A 23068-nucleotide genomic window follows, 5' to 3' on the forward strand; every position below is an offset into this window, starting at 1 on the left:
CTTTGGAAAGAGGTGAGTGCCGTGTAATTCTTTTTCTACAAGTTGTTTATAAATATTTTATAATCCATAATTTCTTGGAATAATCACTTACCAAACTAAAAGCACATGCCTTTTTGTTTTAAAGTGATTTTTCATCATTGGACGCCATTTGTTTTATCTATTTTATCTAAATCTGTTCAAACCTCTCCTAAATAAATTCTTATATATCTTTTAGGGGACGGAATTTTGTTTTTCTGATACAGACCTGTATTTTCTAAAAACATAGTATTCCGACTTCCTCTAGCGACCACTAGAGGGAGCTTACTGCATACTGCTATACATTGAACTCCATAATAAGACAGTATGCTCCCTCTAGTGGTGGCTGAAGAAAGTCAGAATATTATGTTTTAAATCTATGTCAATGCAGGAGAGTTGGAGCTCTGTATGAGAAAAACAAAGCTTTGACTGCTATACAGCTATATTAAAAGATTAATCAGCAGAGAATTTTTTACCTAAAAACAACATGATGATAAAAGGAGGACATAAAAGAATAATAGTGTGACTTTCTGAACGTTCCATTAAAATGAATGGAACTGATTTTCAGTTGCAGGAATTTCTGCAACAAAATCTGCTGCGTGTGAATGCACCCTTAAAAAAATAACTTAAATACTATCTGTTGGGGTTGGTAGTCCGGGGGGCGATTTAGTAGATGAAGGTACACCCACTGTTTCTCGTTGAGCAGCACAACTCATAGATGCCCTATAATAAAGATATCTGTCAGGTGACAGATGTTCTTTTGCAATACCCTAATATAGTAGTATCATCAGAATTGCTTCATTTAGTAACGGAAGCCTTTTAAACGTACATATCCGTAGCTTGTTTGAATTTTAAATTGCTCACGTTACTCTGTGAATTTGTTGTGGCAGCCTATAGAATCAATTCCCTTGACAGACAACAAGCTACCATAAACCGCAGCCTCTAACCATATCCATCCCTTCTTTACACAGTGCAGATTTACAGGCGTTTAATCAAGAATAGTAGAAGCTCCAACATAATTTTGCTTTATTTACGGAAAAAATGAATGCAAAAACTGCATCTAAACTGCACGGTGCGAACAAGCCCTCAAAGAGAGCAATTGTGATACTAAAAAATATTAGGACTACATATTCAAACATAATCATATATTTAAAAAAAATATAAATATATATATATATATTTGTGTGTGAGAGCGAGAGATCCACATGCAACATAATTGCATGCATAATTTGTGCAATTTGGTAAATTGAGCCTTAAATCTTCGCCGCAGATTAAGCGTACCTGACGATACCATAGTAACTACAAGGACATGTAATTGGTAGAATAAATCACCTCTGCTTCCTCCTGCCACACGTAATTGGCTGAATAAATCACTTTTGCGCCCTCATCTTCGCGTGCACTTTATCACAATTCCACCATCAATGCATTTAACGGACATAAAAAAGAGAGATCTCCTATGTCTCTTGTGATGTCTGAGTAGATGCTTATTTATGATGTGAGCAACCAGCCCGATATTTGTAGGTTTGGAGAAAAGCCCCAGTGTTGTAAACTTGTATACACATGCTGTAATGTTCGCCATTCAGATTTCTAATATAAGTAAACTGATAAAGGAGGCTCAATAACCGTGGACAAGGCAAGCCCTAACTCCCAAGAATATATACTTCATGCACACTACAGGAATACGGCACCGCTAGACTGTGTGCATAGTTACCAATTACATTATCTAAATACATTGAGGCCAGCCATTAGTGGATGTAAACGTGAGATGATTTGAGGGTCGGCCACAGCTTTATTTAGTATTTTCAATCTCTAAACCAAGAAACTAACAGTAAACAATATTGCCCGTATGCCAGTCTGCTGTCCAGAGGGCATGTAGGCCATACCTTATCTATACCGCCAGCTGTAACAGAATATAAAAAACACCGCACACAACACAGTCCAACAACTGATACAAAGTGCTCAAAGAATGGTACCGACATATAAAATAATATATATTTTTTAATATTTGTCTGTTTTATATATATATATATATTTATTTTTTAGTTAATGAAAACCTAAACAGCCTAACCAAAAAAGGGGGAGGGAGGGTGGGACAGGTAAATGGCCAAAAGAGGGGGAATTACATGCACACCCCAGTTTTGTTTCACAAAAGGTGGTGGAACCGCCCCTTACTCCGCTAGTCACTAATTGGCTAGTCTCTATTGCACAATTTTGAAACCTTCCCCATGCCTGCATACTTTTAATTAACCCCTTAACCACCACCCGCAGTCTCTGGCCCATTTTTTTTCTGTCAGATTTAATCAAAACATGGCATTAGACGGCGCAATGTGAAGACAATGCTAATTTCAAAATATGGTGGTGTACAGAGTGTAATGCCGGAAGCGGTTGCCACTACTGCAAGCAGTCCCCACTGACAGGTCCTTCACCTGCCTCGACTGCGGCCTTCTCTCCTTCATGGCCACCGGCGTCTTCACCCTGCCTCTCCTGACAGCCAGTCTTGCCCTAGTGCGTGTGCGCTCTGGTTGCCTCTTAAAGGGTCAGCTCGTGCGCTAGTCAAAACCTCACAAACTATTTCCTGATTGCTCCTGGACTATTTAAGGCAACTGGTGCCTGTGCAACCTAGTTTTTTCCTGCAAAGGTTCCTGCTTGCATCCTGATGCCAATCCGAGCATGCTATCAGCCTGTATCCAACTGTCCGCTACCAGCCTGTATCCAGCTGTCCGCTACCAGCCTGTGTCCAGTCTGCATCCAGTTGTCTACTGCCAGTCTGTATCCAGCTACCCGAGACCAGCCTAACTATTATCAATTGTGACTTATGATCCTCACCCACCTGTCTGCCAAGCTATCATCTGCCAGTTCCTGTACCCTTGTTGTGTTACACCTTTGTATCCTGGTCCGCTGGGTCAGCCGCTTCTCACACTGGGACCACCTCAAGAGGTAGCGACCTGGTAGACAAACCGCAGTGAAGTCCAGATCCAAGTACGGTGGTCAAAGGGTGAAGACCGGGGAGCATCATATGGCACAATAGTACGCCTTATAGTACAGAACTGCAGGGACCCCGCTTGCCTCTGTACAACCTGTCATGTGCATGAGGCCTTACAGTTATCTCTGCAAGCACGGATCTTGGAGTTCACTCACATCTCGTCCATAGATATAAGATAAATTCATAAGGATCTAAGGATATATCCACCAAAAATTATTTCTTCTACAAATTAAGGGGTCAAGTATCAATGTAGCCGTTCCAGGTATCTGGCGCCATCAGGTCATCAGCAGATCGCAATACAGGGTTCTACAAACAGCTTCTATTTTCCTCTAACCGCTCTTGCAGAGAAACTAGGAATTATGCCATTATATGATCACTGTCATCAATAAATGGAGAATTTCTTGTAATACAGTCGTACTGTTATGCCCGCAGTCGCTGACCAGCAGCCGCGACCGCAGGACTGTATATTCATGTCGGCCTCTCCCTCCTCAGAGATGTCGACACACGGCTGCAGTGCTCTCCTGTGTCCTGTAGGGTGCGCGCACGTGCTTACTCCTGGCCTTAAAGGGCCAGCACGCGCACCTGTCTAAAGTTTCCCAATCAACCCAGTAACACCCTGGACTTTAAATAGGGCTCTGCCCCACCTCTCCTTGCCTGAGTATTGTTTGTATTCCTGTGTTCGTCTATGCAAATGGTCCCTTAGTTGTATCCTGCTCCCAGTGTCCCCGTATCCTGCTTCCCACATCCAGGGCCAGCAGAGCGTCCGGATCTGGTGAGTGGAGCTCGGGATGAGAATGCAGTAATGGAGGGCGCAGGAACCAGAGCAGAGGACGTGGGGAAGGCGGGGAACGGCGCGGCAGCCATTACAATCAGAATAAATCTGTGGTGCCGGGAGCAGTTAAAACTCCCTGTCCTCAGCTACCTCCGGTATTGCAGTGTATTATAAAAGTGATCGGACGATCGCATAGTGAAGTCCCCTAGTGGGACTAGTAAAAAAGTTAAAAAAAAAATTTAATACAGTTATTAATAAATTAAATAAGCGAAAAAAGAAAGAAAAACCCACCTTTTCCCCTTACAAAATGCTTTATTATGAAAAAAAAAAGTTAAAAAGTTACACATATTTGGTATTGCTACGTCCGTAACGATCCCAACTATAAGGGCGGGTTCACACATAGCGGAATTTCACTTAAATTCCGCTGCGGACACTCCGCAGCGTTAATCCGCAGCGGAGCCGTTTCTCCATTGACTTTCACTTTAATTTAGCAGTGTTCGTTTACACGATGCGTACAATTCCGCTGCGGAGCATAGGCTGCGGAGCGGAATTTGGTGTCCGCAGCATGCTCTGTCTGTTGCGGAGCAGTGGCGGACTGGTTGCGGACTCATGGCGGAATTTCTCCATTGACTTCAATGGAGAGTCAAAATTCCGCAATGAAGTCCGCAGATCTTATGTGTGCTGCGGAGCGTATTGTTTTTACTACCATGACATTTCTTCATTCTGGCTGGACCTATGTATTTCTAGGTCTACAGCCAGACTGAGGAAGTCAATGGGGCTCCCGTAATGACGGGAGCGTTGCTAGGAGACGTCTGTAAATAGTCACTGTCCAGGGTGCTGAAAGAGTTACGCGATCGGCAGTAACTGTTTCTGCACCCGGGACAGTGACTACCGATCTCAATATACATGTATCTGTAAAAAAATAGATAAGTTCATACTTACCGAGAACTCCCTGCGTCTGTCTCCAGTCCGGCCTCCCAGGATGACGTTTCAGTGTAAGTGACGGCTGCAGCCAATCACAGGCCAAGCACAGGCTGCAGCGGTCACATGGACTGGAGCGTCATCCAGGGAGGTCCGGCCGGATGCCGAAAGAGGGACGCGTCACCAAGACAACGGGCGGTAAGTATGAATTTCTTTGACTTTCACTAGGGAAAGTGCTGTCCCTTCTCTCTATCCTGCACTGAATAGGGAGAAGAGAAGCACTTTTCCTGCAGTCCGCAGCGGCCAGTCCGCATCAATTTTCTGCACATTTTGTGCAGATCCGCTGCAGAATCTGCAACGCAGATTCTGTGCGGCATTGATGCGGACAGTTGCGGAGGAATTCCGCCATGTGTGGTCATGCCCTAAAGCTATTATGTTATTTAACCCGCTCAGCGAACACTGTAAAAAATAAAATAAAAAACAATGCCAGAATTGCAGTTTTCTGTTCATCCTGCCTTCAAAAAAAATGTGATCAAAAAGTCGCATTTACTCCAAAATGGTACCGATAGAAACTACAAGTCGTCCCGCAAAAAAAAAAGCCCTCGTACAGCTGCATCGGCTTTGTATGTTGTCATAGAGCATACTATTAGGAGATATATATGAACGCTAGTGCCGGCCAACCAGGTTATAGGTTCAGCTTTATAATCACACTTCTACTTTGGGTTAGAAATAGTCTCTTGAGTAATACTTGGATATGACAGATCAGCTTACACTGCATTGCGTTTATAGTCCTTGGCATTACTTCTGTTCCGGATCTTAACTGCAAAATCCGCAAATTTAGGGCTTTACCGGTGCAGCAATTAATATATTCTGCATAAATGTAAAATATGTGTTTACACAGACCTGTCCTATCAATAATTCATTTTAATGGAAATGTGACATGGATTTCCAATTTCCTTCAATTCTTCCTTCCTTCTACATCGAGGTTTATGTTTTTATAGATTCGTCTTCGCACAAAAATGCTTTTTAATTACATTTTTCTTTCCTATCCAACAGAGAACCACCTACAGGGTATGAATCAGTTCGGAATCTGTACATAGAGAGCCTTTTATAATGTATTAAGCAATAAATACACATTATTCAATCTTAGGTTTATCTCCTAGGTTTGTTCAATTCCTGCAGTTGTCAACAGGGCTGGATCATGGTCAATGAAAAAAAAATAATGTGCCACCTCTCATTCTTGTCATAGAGTACCTAAATAATACCGCCATATACTAATATCTCAATAAAACCACCATATGGAGCAAAAGTAATGGAGGCCATGCTGAAATTGCTCCTTTTGCCTATGTGTGAACCTGGGACAATAGTATTCATGTATGGTGCCAGAAAAATGCATTGCAGCCATATTTTATTACGTTTTATAATAAATCTTCATCTTTTAACTGGCACCATATGGTTGTCCAGACAATTGGTTTCACAGACATCCATTGTGAACAGTCATCAGCGCAGCAAATCTGGACGTTCTAGCTTTTTTTTAAGCTACGTGTGTCTACAATAAAATTCACGGAAACCCTGTAGGGATCATTGGGTTTTCAGAGAATTTTTACTGATAGAAACAAGTTACCGATCGGCCCTGTTGACACTTGCGATGGAGCAACCATTTTGAATACATCTACATGAATATCCACAAAGGATGGATTTTGGAAATAGGCAAATCTTCTATTATGGAGCCGTATGTTGAATATAAGACCATGGAAGCAGAAATACTAATCCATAGCCCAACATTTCAGCCCCCATTGATTTATATGTGCAAACATGGCTCCGGAATTCCCCTTGACGACGTTTGGGCAAATGTTCTAACAAGCCCCTCGACTTTCAGTGTAGACCTGCACAAGGTTTCTCCTCCATAAAGAAGTCCAAACAGCAAAGAACGTATACGGGAATCTAAAGAAACTGTATGGTGTGAGAACCTCCGCAAACATCGCCACATATCTCAGCTTCGGGGCCCCTGACAGTATAACTGACTAGTATTACATTATGGAGCTTGGCTTTCAGACAATACAGTAAGTTTACATACCATCCTATGTAGAACCACATATTTAAAGGAAAAGTGTCCCGAAAAAAAATTTTTTTACATCAGTTTGATTTTAGTGTTTTATTAAAAACTTTTATATTTATTTGTGTGTTTGTATTTTACTTTTTTTTATTTTTTCACTTTTTCTTCCCTATGGGGGCTGCCATTTTTTTTTCCATTTCTGTATGTGTCGATTAACGACACATACAGACATGGAATACGGCAGCTACAGTCCCATAGTGAATGCGAACGGGGCCCGTTCCATCCACTATGCTGTACGCCGTCTGTGTGGGAACGGTGCATGCGCCGTTCCCACACAGTCCAAGTTGAATTGTGCGCCGTCCGGCGCCATTTTCCTGTAGACCGGAAGTCGCGGCCGGACAGTAAGATTACTACTTCCGGTCGCGGCTTCCGGACTTGTGCACTTGGAGCGGCGGTAGCAGACGGAGCGGACGGACCAGAGGGAGCGGTGGCGACTGGAGCAGGTAAGTTATTTCTATGTATGTTCGTGTTTCAGTGTGTTTTACTACTGTATGTAAACCTACTACACTGTGTGTTAGCTCAAAAAATGGCGACACACAGTGTAGGAGGTTTGACCGTTCAAACCCCTCGTTTCTCCCGGCACTAGCCAGGATAAAGGAGGGGGGGATTCTGAGAGCTCACTAGAGCGAGTGAGTTTTCCCAAATTTTGCAGCATAAAGAAATGTGGTTGCTTTACCACATGCAATGCTGCAATTTTGGGAATTGCTCCATCTAGTGACCAGCACTGGGAAATATTATAAATTAGAATCTAATTTATAATATTTCCTGACTCGTGAAAAAAATTAAAAAAATTAGAACAATGTTTAATCATCTATACACTAATTGTTTAACTAAAAAAAAATAAAAAAAATTTCTAGCGTCACATTCCCTTTAAGGTTGGGACATCACAGGGAGTTGTATAAATACCAAATTCAGCTCTGTTATATCTATATGTATCCGTCAATGATGTTAGCGGCTCTTTTATTTGAAGGGGTTGCGGCTCAGAATACATTTATTGCATATCGCTAGGATATCCCATCAATATCCGATCGGTGGAGGTCCGACTTCTGTGATCCTCAAGAACAAATGGCAGCGGCTTTTCTTTTCTTATTATAGTCAATGGCCAAACATGAAGCACGTTTATTTCTTAGCGCTGCTGCCACCACTTGGGGACTGTTCACATCTGCGTTGGGGCCTCTGTCACAGATTCCGTTGTTTTTGCCGGACAAAATAGTGCTGCATGCTGCGCTATTATGTCCATCAAAATGACGGATACCGACGGAACCCATTAAAGTCAATGGGTTGAGTCGGCACTGATGGTTTTCGTCATGCAACGGATCCCGAGCATCAGGTATTTTGGTGTACTGCTCCTATGACGGAGAAGAGAAAAAAAACACTGAAGGCAGATGTGAACCCGGCCTTAGTTCTAGTGATTGGTCGGAGTCACAGCAGTCACAACACCAATCGAATATAGATGTTAAATCCCAGCGATAAGCGATCAATAAGAAAAAAACTTTATGGGTTACATTTGGAAGCCTTTCCCTGGAATATTGAGTGGACGAGACCTCTAGAAAACATAGATCACTCTCTGCCTACAGAGCTAAGCAATCAGCCACATTATGATTTTTATACTAGCAAGAAATTGAAGTCCCAATTGAAAGGCGACTTTTTCTTATCTCCCACTAGCCGTGACTTATTGTCCATTATTACACAACCGCCGCATACAACGCCTTTCCCATGAGGCGCATTATGCCGTTTTTAAGGCAATTAGATTCCTGGGTTATTTCAGAGCACTTGCTATTTTTGAACACCCTCTGGGTAGCTCGTTCTTGGCAGTTTTCTTTTCTCTGCCACAATTGAAAGCTGATGATATTCATAACTGTGACAAGATATAAGGACGAGCAAGGTCAGGCCGAGATAATACTGATGATACGAGGTAGTTCGACACATGTACAGCTCATGCCGAGACTGATTATTGGGCTGGGACAGCGAGATGTTGAGAACTGATCCAGTTACAGAAAATCCAATACAGCAAATTAAATGTGCAAATATACCGAGTGGACTACACACAATGATGTAGAATATTACATAGACTTCCAGAATAGTAACATCATGACCCACATTTCACACCATTCACCAAATGACATTATTATTTGTCCCCCGGAGGGGGGCCCTTGGGTGGCCGGGAGAATAAACATTTACCATGTGTTCATTAGGTTGCAGACCTTTGCTGCCCCCTAGTGTCTACATTTATCCCAATAAAGTGTAGATCTGGTTTAAAGGGACTTCACAGATTATAGTAAGGATTTGTATTACAAGCAATTACCTAATATCATTTCATTACTGGAATGGCGTTTCTTACAAGGAGGAAGTATTTTTTTTTATACAGGAGTGTTTACGTTACGTTTCTTCTTGCTTCTGAGGTTTTCTAATATTCACATTATACTGTAGGGGATACATTATTCCATATAAAACATACCTCAGCTGCTGCAGAACCTCTTTTTGAAGATTCGTGTCCACCCCATTGATTGATATGAAACTCCCTTATCCTTTTCAAAAAGGTCTGCAGTATCTAAGGAGTGTATTGTGATGATCTACAGCAGCTGGGACACAGTATTGTATAGTACACACCTCAGCTGCTGCAGAATCTCTTTTGGCAAATTCGTGTCCACCATTGATTGAGAGAATGTGAATGTAGCCTAAGGAGTTGCAATTTAAGCAATTCCCTGAGATATTCATCTAGGTGCATCTGCACCCCTACATCTGATAAAACAAGGAACCTGTAAAACACTCTTCTCATATTATACATGTAGTCATTTCACTTACCTAGTCCTTGATTCTGTTGTTCCCACTCCATGGTGTCCGGCACTGGATAAGCGGCTCCTTCTATCAGGGCGACATTGCCGTCCTCTTCAAGAGGTTCTTGAGAGGACAGTCCCGGGAGGGTGAAGAGTGGAACATCTGAATCTTTCTCTGAGCTTTCATCCACTGAGTCCTCATCTTTAGTATCATCCTCCTCTTCTTCATCATCTTCATCTGCCTCATCATCTTCATCTTCCTCATCTTCTTCCTCCTCATCTCCCTCTGTACCAGAAAGAACAATACAGGAGGTTAAAGGAAAGCTTAAGTCACGGTGATATTGTCATATTGTATATTTTGAGGAAGACATCCGCAGGTGAATTCGAGAATTATCTAAGGTTTATAACCAAAAAATGACATATAGGACCTTTCCCTCTAACAAAAGGTGGATACTTCAATATCTGTTGATTCAGATAGTTTAATGGTAATATAAGGTATTACTGCATTTTAGTAGTAGTCCAATATGTGAATTCTTAAACTTTTTGACCTCCACGTTCTCTGATATCAGCACTGTAATTATTAGTATTTTCATGGAATTGCCTTTAAACACTGCAGGTAGCAGTCAGGGGAGTACACAAAAATCATAGAGCCCTATAACAAAACTCAGAAAGGGGCATTGAGCGCGTCGCCAGATTTACTATACCTTCGTTAATATCCACTATTACGTTTTTGGTCCAAAATGCTGTGCTAATTAATTTAAACATATATCTGTATAGGAGAGATCTGTTTTTCTGATTTGATAAATGATATAATTCTGGCTACATGCAGCCACCACTAGAGGGAGCTAACTAAATATAGATTTATACAGCTAATATAGTATAAAGCGGTATGCAGTGAGCTCCCTCCGGTGGCCACTGGAGGTACCCACTATGACAGTGTCCTAGCAAGCAGGGGAAGGAGTACAGTGTCGTGCCCCCACCAGGAGCCACTTTGATAGGAATGCTGCTGGTAGTAGTCAAGTTTTTTGCAGTTCAGCACAGGTGCCTACATTGTACTGACCCTTATGGTTTATAGGTGACAATCCCTATGGGATTCCCACAGGAAATGTTACTTCTAGAACTCTGCATTTACGGCAATCATTTCTTAAATGTCAATTAATATTAGATGAAGTATTAAAATAAAACGTTACATGTGTCTGCAATCTATGAGGCCTCTGCCTTCGTATAGTAAGACCTATTCTTCCGTAGATTTACCTAGTCAGCTCTAAATGTAAGAGATGGAAAGAAATGGTGACTACAGACCGGCTGGGAGCATGGGGAAAAGAAAGGGATCAATGAAGCAGCCGAGCAGTTAGGAGAAGTAATGACACTGTGACGGCTGAGTGACAACGTACCACTATGGCAGTTCTGCACGGCTGGAGGAAAGATGTAGCATGCAAGCCAGCAAACTGAATAAAAAGAGAAAGTGGTGCCAATCATGAGAACACTGCAGACCAAGTGACTCACAAAGACCTAATAAAAAAGCTGCAGATGAAATTGAGCTTCCCTTTCCAGAAAAGAGCTGCAAGGAATGATGGGTGATCGCCGATTCTTATGCTGAATCTTTACACTGATCTGTAGTACGTCACAACGGGGATAATATACAAGGGGGGTTTATAACAAAGTGTCGCAAAATTTCTCTGACATCTCAACTAACCCGTGTGTTACACAATACAGGAATATGGGTTCTGCATCATATTAAAAATTAACATGTGCAGTGGAATAAAACTAAAACGGGGATGGAGGATTAAAGGAACTTTCTTATATATTTACAGTGTTTCTAATGTGCCGGATATTAGTATATGATCAGTGGGGGTCCGACACCCGGACCCCACACCGATCAGCTGCTCCAGCTGCCTCCGGGCACTGGATGTCAGCAGTGTTCGTTACCGGAAGCAGATGGCTCCGGTCAAAGTATAGCGGCCGTGCTGAAGTACTACAAGTGAATAGGAGCAGAGCTGCAGTAACCCAGCACGGCCGCTTTACAGTGTACGGTCCGGTACCGAACACTGCATAACATCCGGTGCCCGGAGGCAGCCGGAGCAGCTGATCGGTGCTGGGTCTGGGTGTTGGACTCCACCGATCATATACTGATAACCTATCCTGTGGATAGGTCATCAGTATGAAAAACCTCCCCATGCCCTTTATTGCTATGTCCAATGAAATAAGAAAGAATCTTCACTGTATTCTACTTATAGAATATTTCTTGTTCTGCACTTGCTACAGCACGTTATTAACGTATAGTGGATTGTAGCGCCCTCTGCTGGACCTGCAGTGTAAAGCCCAGTATCCCAGTCTGGATCTGTTACTAATATTATTTTGGAAGTATGTGAGGACTGGAAAGAAAATGCCTGGGGCAAGGAGTTCTCAACCTCTTCATGATGTCACTGCACTGGAAAGCAGCGCTATAAAAAGAATGTACATTGTAGCTTCAGACTTTTTAGTACAATGCTTAGGTGCAAAATAAAATATAGCACAGAAAATGAACAATGATACGGACATTACAGTGCGGGTCATATACAATATAGTATTGCACATCGAACCAGAGACCCTACCTTAGACCTTGAGTGCTACGCCACATCCCTGTGAAATAGAGAGTCGGCTGCATGATTGTATGATCTCAAATTATTAGCCCTGATTTACATGCACGTTCAACTTGGCCAAGGTTCTTCCAGGTCTCATAAATGCTGGATTATAATGTATATAGGCAGCAGGGGTATTCTGTGTGTCGTGTGTTGTTGTGATTTTTATCTAGACCTCTTATCCATGAAGAAGAGCTTTCTAATTACATGTTAAAAACATTCAGTTTTAAGGAGAAAAAATGACCTTCTTTTGCCTTACCGTGCTCAGGTCCGTACATGCCCCCCCCCCCCCACTCACTGTCTGTACACAAGCGCCGCCGCGAAGACTTGAATGCTGCTGCAATGTAGCGGTGATCGTGCACATGTACGGACCTGAGCACGGTAAGGCAAAAGAAGGTCATTTTTTTTCCTTAAAACTGAATGTTTTTAACATGTAATTAGAAAGCTCTTCTTCATGGATAAGATGTCTAGATAAAAATCACAACAACACACGACACACTGGAGGTCCCAGGAGTGGGGCACCATATGATCAGATTATTATTGGGGACCATTTTAACTAGAATGGATTGTCCTAAGTGGACAATCCCTTTAAACATCCTTCCCACTGCTCAGAGATTTTTGTAATTGGAAACGCAACATTCTAAGCACACTGTCATTAATGTGAATGTTCCTTTGCTTAGAACATTGTGTCAGATTCCCAGTAACCAAAATCTCTGAGCAGTGCCAATGGTGTCTGCGTGCAATATAGAGCTCTGCCATTCTGGAAATCAGTGGTGGTCCAGATAACAGACTATCTGTAATGGCCGCGGACACGGGCCGCAGCCTTCCCTTGCCTGCAGACCACAGAGTTCTTCGCTGTGGCCGACGTTTCGTTCCCCAGAGTCGTCCGCGCATCCGGCCGCTATGTCCTGCAATGGCCGCGAGGGGGCACGCGCGCTGGTTCCCAGCTTTACATGGCATATGTAATTAATTCATTATTTCCCAGACCACCCTGCCCTTCCACTCCTTGCCTGAGCGTTGTTGTAGTTTTCCCATGTCTGTATTGCAAATTGTCCCTTAGTATTTTCCTGCTCCCAGTGTTCCCTTGTCCTGCCTCCTGTATCCCGTGCTGTGCCTTGTTCCTGAGCCTATATAGTACCTGAGCCGTGCCTTGCTCCGCCTGCTGTTGCCTGTCATCCTGGATACCATCCGCCATGTCTGGCGCAACCCACCACCTCCAGCCCCATCTGTGCCAGAGCCCTTGCTGCTGTCCGGACTATCCCAGGTACCCTTGTGCTACACTCCTACCATAGACTGTGCATAGACAGTGAGTTGGTCAGCTGCCTCTCCGATACGGCGAAGCAGCCTAGTGGGTCCACATACCCTTAGATCATGACACTATCAATACCATCTTCTCAAAAGAAGATCCAATGTAGTTGAGCAAGTTAGCCCAGGTACCAGATGTTGTGTTATCTAGAGCATTGAAATAAACACAATTAGCTATGTAAGAGTAAGCTGCATTATACTGTGTGATAAATAATAATACAATCAACACAATAAAGAGATATATATATATGACCGATTTGTATAAATACAATAATATTGAGTAACTGTAGCTGTTAGTAAAAGTGAGCTGGAGAATTCACACTGAAAATGTGACTTTGTGCCCCCTGGTGGACTTTTCTTAGATCTACATTACATCTTTACCTGCTTCAGCATTATTATTTAAGTATTGCGTAGAAAATGCTGCAAGCAAATGAAAAAAAATAAAAATCAGTAAGAACAAATAATCACAGTATGCTCCATCCCATATAGTATTACTGAGGTTTTCTCCCCTAAAAGCATTATTTATTGGTGAGAATGCACCTCATGAGCAGGGCCACACTGTCCATGAGGCGAGATGAGATGAGGAAACCAGCCGCCGCCACCCCACCTGCACTATAATTGTATCTGCGTCTGTAGGGCGCAGATACAATTACATGCATAAGTGCTGCATGGCAGGGTGCTATTCAGAGCCTTTCAATGGTGCAAGCGACGCGATGATGTCATTGCGCTGCTTTTGTCATTGAATGTAAGGCACCCTGCAAGGGACCCTGCCAATCAGCTCTTTTCAACAACGCGATGGCGTCATCGCCCCGCTTGTGTAGTTGAAAGGCGCTGATTGGCCAAGCAGAATGACTTGTCCTGCCATTCAGCGCCTTTCAACGATGCAAACGGCGCGATGACGTCATCGCACCGTTTGCATCATTCAGCCCCAGCAGACCTATAGGGGGAGCTATATGTGGGGCACTATCTACAGGGGGCTATATGTGTTGCATTAACTATAAGGGGGGCTCTATGTAGGGCACTAACTACAGGGGGGCTATATGTGGGACACTATCTACAGGGGGATCTATGGGGGCCAATATCTACAGGGGGATCTATGGGGGCCAATATCTACAGGGGGATCTATGTAGGGCACTATCTACAGGGGGCAATATCTACAGGGGGCACTATCTACATGGGGCTCTATGGGGGCATTATCTACAGGAAGCTCTCTATGGGGGCACTATCTACAGGGGTCTCTATGTGGGGCACTGTGTGTGTGTGTGTGTGTGTGTGTGTGTGTGTGTGTGTGTGTGTGTGTGTGTGTGTGTGTGTGTGTGTGTGACAGTGTATGGCGCCATTATATTTAGGGGCATAGTGTGTGATACCATGAGAATTTTATCTTCGTTTATAGGTGCAGAAATGTTTGAAAAGTGAGAAGCTGAAGACATTTGAACGGCAAACTGCAGAAATATGTAGTGGCTGGGAGAAGTCATCATAGAGGTCTGGACCGGATGGAGAAGAAAAGAGAAAAAGAACAACTGGAATCTCATAAGACGTCGCCTGTGAGTCACTTAATGTAAATGTTTATTCTGACTCTAATCAGTACTCTAGTCACTGTATGATCTGCAGTGAGATGATGGGTGGTATGATTTTTTTTGTGAGATCACAACCCCCAGCATATCCTTACCATTCTCCCGGCCATGCTGGGAGCTGTAGTTTTACGCCGTACAAACCTATACAGCACGGGTTGCACTAAATTGAGCTGTATTAGTGCTGGTGCTGTATTTATGTACTAAGCTTTGTTCTGGAGCTGTATATATGTATTGAGCTTTGTTCTGGTGCTGTATATATGTACTGAGCTTGCTTCTGCTGCTGTGTATATGTGTTGAGCTTGGTTCTGTTGCTGTATATATGTATGAGCTTCGTTCTGGAGCTGTATATATGTCAGAGATTGGATCTGGAGCTGTAATTATATAGGATATATTTATAATAACAAAATTGCAGGGCAGATGGAATAGTTTTCAATTCATTGTATATTTCATGGGAACCTGACATGTAGTTTTAACCCCTTGAACTGCCACCATGCGGTAATACATGACCTGACAATATTTCCAAACATTCCTTTGTATGCTTTTTTTCAGATACAGCAAAATCTATCAAATCAATTTTTAAAATGGCATACACTATATGCTAATTACTCATTAAAGGGTTGGTGCCTTTTTTTTTAAATTAATTTGTGTTTTTATTAAATAAAATATTATATTTACTTTATTTTTTTGTCACAAAATGTAGTTTTTTATTTACATGTTTTTACTGTATTGGGGGCTGCCATTTTTTATTTCATCTGTGTATGTGTCACTTCACCACACATACACAGATGAAATATGGCAGCTACAGGCAGGGCAGGCCTTAGGGGTGTGCGACCTATGCCATTGCATAGGGCGCATCACTCCAGCAGGTAGAAGGGGGCGCTGCGCTGGCTCCCTTCCCCTACTTGTTTCAGAAGAGCCCGGGCCCGGCGACTCAGCAGCCGTCTTTCCGCCCGGCGCTTCTTCACTCAGTGGCGTCTCTGCTCCGCTATCTACTAGCGCCACTGTAGCTCCCTGAAGGAGCGGAATCACCGTGTGGCCGGGGATTCCGCTCCTGGACGGAGCGCTTGATCTCTCTGTCCATGTATGGACGGTGACATCAGGGGCAACTCCTGAAGCGGAATCTCCGTCCACAGCATTGCCTACTCTGTGACCGGGGATTCAACTCTAGGAGAAGCCCTTGTCGTCACTGTCGATAAATGGACAGAGACGTCAGGGCTCACTGGTCCATATATCAAACCCCGCACCAGCCTATGACCATATTCCTGAGGAGACAACAACTCTGAAGCATCTACTCTGTTTTGTGGTGTTCCCCTGTTATTCCTCCTGGAAATATCTGAATAAGGACTGGCCTACACTGAGACTTTTTGTGATGCAACTAATGGATTTTAACAATAGAACTACACTAAATTGTTAAAATCAATGACTGGTGCTTAAAGCCTAATTGACAACTGAGTGTTATAATTCCCCTTTTAATAGGATATGTCCATAGACCGTCTTATGCGGTCAGCAATGATTGGATACTGTCAGAGTGTAGGGATACAGCCCTTTGACAAGGAGAATGGTAACACCCTGTTGTCAATTTATACATACATTTCCCAGAGGAATAACAGAGGAACGGCCCAATGCAGCGTTCTAAAAACAGATGCTCCAGAATTTTTATTTCACGGAGAATACAATTATTTACTAAAACAGACCTGTCAGGAGAAATAACGGGTCTTTAATTGTTATATATTTTGCCTGCGGCTGCATCTGATCAGTGCTGTATTCTCTTATATGCTCTGCAGCTTGATAATACTCTCCAGAGCGCTCTGTAGAACTGGTATCTGACCACCATTTGACCACTGTATTATTGGTTATATTGGTACTTGTATAGGGGTAGCGTCAGAGGTCACAATAATGCCTGTACAGGTAATTTCATGCTTTAAAAACAGCCTCATGTGTATTTCTACACACAAAACCGAAACGCGTTCCCTCTCCAGAACACATGCAGCACGCAAGTATAGTGCCGTAGCGCTCCTCTTCAGTACAGGATTTACTGAAAAGAGAGAGGAGCGCCACAGCGCTATACTTGCGTGCTGCATGTGTTCTGGAGAGGGAACGCGTTTAGGTTTTGCATTCAACGCCAGTGCAGAAGAGTCAATGAGAAAGCTCTTTACTTGCAGCCAGCTGTGAGAAAGGAGCTTTCTCATTTGCTGCTGGAGTAATTGCCGCGCAGCCTCTGCTGTGAGACTGGTCTGTGAATGCTGCGATGCCCGAACAGTCTCTTGTAGCGAACTATTTGGTATATATGTGGCAAGCAGCATTTTTTATAGACTAGCAGCAATTTTGTTAAATTGGAAGGATTCTCACTTTGATTTACCGCAAATTACGTACTCCTCCTTGGCTAAAAATACTTCTCAAACATGCCTAGAGGAGTATTTTTACCCTGCTGGAAAATATGTAGTGCGACCTCTAGGTAGCGTACTGTTATCTCTGATTGAAAAAGTGACGTCGGTCCCTGAACATGTGATCAGGTGTTTCTATGTTCCACTTTTACTTTCCTCCTCGTGTTGATGGTGTGGTTTATATATTTAATGGAATGGCGAGGGGTGTAACCAAATAAAGTGAAATTTGATGAGGCGCGCATTGCTCTCCCCCGATAGATTTCAATCCTTGATTCGCCACTGTATCCCGGGAACACTCCACAAGATTTGCCATTTTGGAGATGCTCTGAACTAGTCGTTTAGCCATTACAATTTGTTCCTTGTCAAAGTGGGGACTAGACTGCGTATAATATATAGTAAGGGGAGATTTGTTTTCACAGGATCAGAACCCAATAAATTTTGTTCATGGTTTCGCTGTTGCTAACAGCTCAATCATGTATCTGGGTGTATAACGTGCGTGCGCAATTCTAACTTCAAAATAATAACATCAGCCGTCGTCTTCTAAGGGTGGCTGGATATAAAGCCCAGGTACCTTTGCCGCCTTTATATGGCAGGCGGAGGTAAGCAGGTTTAGGATGGGCCGCTACTCCTGGGCCAGTGCTGTTTGTTTCCCCCGAGGCTAAAATTTGCCAGCCAGCCCCTAAATGTCCCATCATGCAATAGTACTTGATTAATGATTTTATTATAGTTTATAAGATATGTTTTCCTTGTTCATGTAAGGTTTTGCTGCTAATTTATTTATGGTAAAAGTTTTTTTGAAAGGTTTTTATGTAAGTAAAACCTAATTAATTTATTATAAAAAGCGATTAGGGCAGTTTTGTGGCATAGAAAAGTCGCAAATGTATCAAAAGTCAAAATTTGTACAAAATAAAAATTTGACTTTTGATGCATTTATGTCACTCACACCACTTTAGCAAAGGGGAAGAGAGCACCAGCGGCCCAATGTATTTACTATAATTTATGCCAAAAACGGGAGTAAATTATAGGGCAAATCTACGCCAGCTCAGGCATTTGACAATTTTTGTGAATATGCCACACATGCCTAAGATGGGAGTACCCCTTTAATACTTCAGAACACTGTGGGTGACTACACAATGAATGAGGCGTGAGGTGGCAATAAACACCTGTAGTAATGATGTCGAATGACATACAGAAGATTCCATATTAGAAGGTTTTAATGCCGTGTTCAGTGAGATATTGGATGTGACTGAGGCCCTTGACTTCCCCACCAGTGCCGACCTTGATGCAGTTTGGAGGTTCTAGCAGGGAAGACCCTTCACCCAAGACCGCTTCTTCATCACAGTGATGCCAACTTCTTCAGACGGGTTATCTGCTTTAGACATCCCCTTTGCATATGCTGTTCGGACATATAAATGTAATAGAGAGGGGCTTCCAGAAGGAGATCCCCCTCTATTAGCCAGAGCGGAGACAGTTGCTACAAAGAGCAGTCTGGTGGACCCGTCCGGAGGACCTGTCTCATTTGTGCAGTTCATGGATGGCTCATTAATTTTGATGGGTGTGAAAGAAGAAGACATCCGCCTAGCCAACCACATCAGCCGAATTAAGGGTTGGGTGTGGTCATATAATATTAAATATTTGACCATTTAACACCCAATTAAAGTGTTTTGTGTCTTTATTTTGCATTTTTTTGGGTTGATTATTTTTATTCGGGAGTCTGGGTTTATCACATATCACAAGTCGAAAGGCCAGGCAACTACTTCACATAGAGGAAAATAACCTACCCCATCGAGGAGTTTTTTGACCCAGTTGGGTATTATTGTTGTGCAACTAAACAAAATCTCACTGGTTTCTAAACTCTTCGTTATTTTGTCCAACGCTTCCATACAGTCCACAAATAATGCTGCCATGTAATAGTGCCAGCAATATCAGTGCCATATAACGGAACAAGCCATGTCAGTGTCTATATACAGTACAAACGTAGTCATGTTTCAAGGCTCTATAAGGGTGAATTCACACGCAGCACAATTTCTGTGACTGTCCCATTCATCTGAATGCGGCTTGCTGAAAACCATGTGCATTCTGCCAAAATTACAACCAGTGAGACCGTTTTTTTCCTTCTGGAGTAGAGCTATTTTGCATACTTTTTTCCCAGGGAGCACCAAGTTGATTTGGAGCGTGTAACTGGTCTGGAGGAGGCTGAACTCTTCATGGTTGGTAGGGGATCAAATAGTTATTTCTCTGTCCACAATGCAAATAAATATATATCATTTTGACAATGTGATTACATTTTTTTTTTATTTTTATATAATCTTTCTCTCACTGGTAAAATTAACCTAGCCTAAAAATTCTAGACTGTTCATGACTTTGACAGTGGGCAAACTTACAAAATCAGCAAGGGATCAAATACTTATTTCCTTCACTGTACATATAGTGCCTGGAGAATGCCATACCTTATCTATATAGTCCTGCATATGATTATTGTAAAGTGGGGGGTTTCTGGCCTGCATATAATGTATAGTAAGCGGGAATGGGGGGTTTAGTCTGCATAAAATATATAGTAAGGGGGAGAGGGGTCTCTGGCCTAGATATAATGTATAATAAGGTGGGGGGGGTCTCTAACCTGCATGTAATATAGAGCAAGAGGGGGGGGCTCTTGCCTGTATATAATATATAGTAAGGGGGGATTTGTTGCCACAGGATCAGAAATCACTAGTTTTGAGTTCATGGTTCCTCTGTTCCTAACAGCTCTTTCATGTATCAGGGATTGTACATGCGTGTGCGATCCCAACGTACAATTATCACTACCAGCCGTCGTCTTTTGAGGGCGGCTGGATATAAAACCCAGTTACCTCTACCACCTTTATACAGCAGAGATAAGGATGTTTAGGATGGGCCGCTACTCCTGGGCCAGTGCGCTTTGCTTGCCCCAGGCTAAAATTTGCCATCCAGTCCTTTATCGGCTTGGCTTAGCAACACATAAATACATGATGCTTATTAATACATATAAAGAGCCAAATAGACATACATTTTCCATTTACAACAGTAGTACGCCATTGTTTACTCACACTACTAAATAGAGAAACATAATAGTAAAAAAATATTTTATGAACATCAGAAAGCCTGCTTGTTGATTGTTTCCATTTACCAAAAGATATGTTCATGGACCACAGAAAGAACAAATATGTGAAAACCAGAAACAAAATATTAACAATATATTAGAATAAGAATGCTACATATTACATGTACTGACAATATAGTCCTATACAGATAAACCTGTAGGGTATCAGCAATTCCACGCATTTTAACAGGCTGAATGCTAACAATAATAAAAAAAAACTTTTGGAGCTTTTAATGAAGCTGTGGGACACCCAGATATGTGATGCTTGAAGAGTAATAGGCAACATGTTAAAGACATTCTTCATAAACACTATAAAGCTCCCTATAGTTAATACACAAGTAATAGCTGCAGCATGACGATTTCATCCATACCTTCAGATTCCAGCCTGTCCAACCCATAGGATGCTGTGGTAGTGATTCTTCTTGTCGGGGGAATGTCTACACTCACGTGGGACACAGATGTGACTGTACTGGTTATAGTCGTAGATTCAACTTCTATGGTGGCCATTGGTGAAACAGGAGATATTGAGCTAGCCAGAAACTCCTCATCCTTGGACAATGGATTAAGATCTAGAACAATGTTAAAATATAAGGTAAAGTTAAATCTAGAAAGATAGATAGATAGATAGATAGATAGATAGATAGATAGATAGATAGATAGATAGATAGATAGATAGATAGAGCGAGATCCTGTAGATATATACTCTAGATAGGGAGAGATAGATAGTGTAGAACATTTTTATGGACAGATACTATAGATAAAGATCGATACTGGATAGATAGATAGATAGATTAGATAGATAGATAGATAGATAGATAGATAGATAGATAGATAGATAGATAGATGCTGTAGAGAGATAGATAATTCTATCAACTTTTCTAGGTATAGAATCTATATAAAGTAACTCTCTACAGAATCTATCTATCTATCTATCTATCTATCTATCTATCTATCTATCTATCGTAGTAGTGCAGCTACTGGACAGTGCAGAAACTGTCAGGTTTTAAGCAACCAGGGAACATGTAGCAGAGAGGGTTTTCTCTGCTGTTGCTTGGGTGTAAAGCCCGGAATAGGGCCTGGTTTGCTGGAGTGTGAAGGAGAAGGGCGGCTTCCACTCCATACAGACAGTCCATGTCTTGGGCTGTCTGATGAGCCTAGTTAGGCTTCACCTGAGGTGGCTCTTTAATTGAGGTGTGTGCTGTTCACACAGTGCTCCCAGTCTGGGGAAGACAGGCATGCTAGCCTGTGAGAGTCACCAACGTGTAAGTTAAAGCTGCCTATGTTTTGAGGTGCTGGGCACAAGGCTCAGTGTCTCGTAGTGAGGGACACTGAATGTGTTAGTTAGAGGCTGGACGGCCTAGGGTTAATTTTGTATGTTTTTTCTTGTAACACTGCTTGCTGTGGTGAAGACAATAAAGCTAGCTGCGGCTGGTATTCACTTTTATTCAATGAGTTGGAGTGAACTTTATATGTGTGCCAACCATCTCACCCTGGAGATCTATCTATCTATCTAAATATTATAATATTATCTATATAGTTTTTTACCTTCACTGCTAGGACCGTCACTAGCCTGGGTATGAACAGTGGTTGATGGACCACCATTAGTTTCATTCTGTGGGTTCTCCATGTGCAGAGTGAAACTATTCATTATGCCCTCTCTCCCGTTATCAGTCACTTCAGGCTCCCTGGTGGTCTCTTGACTTGTAACATTCATAAGGATGGCAGCTGTCACAGTGACATCGCGGTTTTCACTTATATCTGCGGTCAGCTGCTTATCATCTGGCAAAAAAAGATGGAAATCTGCGGTAAAGGCAAAAACAGACTGCACATTTCTAGACAATGCACTTTTATAACTGTACCAAATACAACGATGGTCAGTATTTCAGTGCAAAAGAATGGAAGTTAACTAATAATGAGCCACGATTTAGCAATGTTGGATGCATTTGGCTCCACCACGCTTTTTTATTTAGTACGTCGCCAGAAGGAAAACTCTGCGTATCATACGTCCAAAGGATACAATTTTGGCATACATCTGCACAATAGAAGACTATAGATACAATACAGTATACCATACATCTGATGTAAAACGTGAAGTGGACAAAGATTGAAGGGATATTCCATATTCCACCTGGGTGTAGTGTGACGTAATCGGCGAATGCGCAGTACAGCCGATTACACCAGTGAAACTTCAGGGATGTACTGCGCATGTACCGATTTGGAAGCAGAGGGGCGGGCGCACTCAAGAGAATACGAGGACAGGCCTGATCACATTTTACACTGCTTGGCCCTGTCATTCAAAGAAGGGAGGGTGGAAGGGTCGGACTGGGCATAGAAGATAGAGCTGTTTGGAGCAACACTCATGCCCTCGTTGCCCCAAATAGCTCATTTGCATATAAGGAATAAAGTTATTATCGCTGCAACTGAGCCACAAATTAAAAAAAGTGGTAGATTCAGGTGAGGCTACCCTATATTACTGTGCTGC

The 23068-nt window shown here is 42.5% G+C and overlaps 1 protein-coding gene across 1 annotated transcript in view; it reads right to left on the reverse strand.

Moving 5' to 3' along the window:
* Window positions 1-23068, reverse strand: part of ARMH4 (armadillo like helical domain containing 4) — a 117557-nt gene that overhangs the window by 64753 nt on the left and 29736 nt on the right. Inside the window, exons 3-5 of the mRNA XM_075843401.1 lie at window positions 22132-22365; window positions 20958-21155; window positions 9613-9870 (exon numbers count right to left, since the gene is read on the reverse strand). Of these exons, the coding sequence (XP_075699516.1) occupies window positions 9613-9870; window positions 20958-21155; window positions 22132-22365 (690 nt within the window). The remainder of the gene's footprint in view (window positions 1-9612; window positions 9871-20957; window positions 21156-22131; window positions 22366-23068) is intronic.

This window comes from Rhinoderma darwinii, chromosome 12 (genome assembly GCF_050947455.1).
Source record: "Rhinoderma darwinii isolate aRhiDar2 chromosome 12, aRhiDar2.hap1, whole genome shotgun sequence".
NCBI classification, from domain to species: Eukaryota; Metazoa; Chordata; class Amphibia; order Anura; family Rhinodermatidae; genus Rhinoderma; species Rhinoderma darwinii.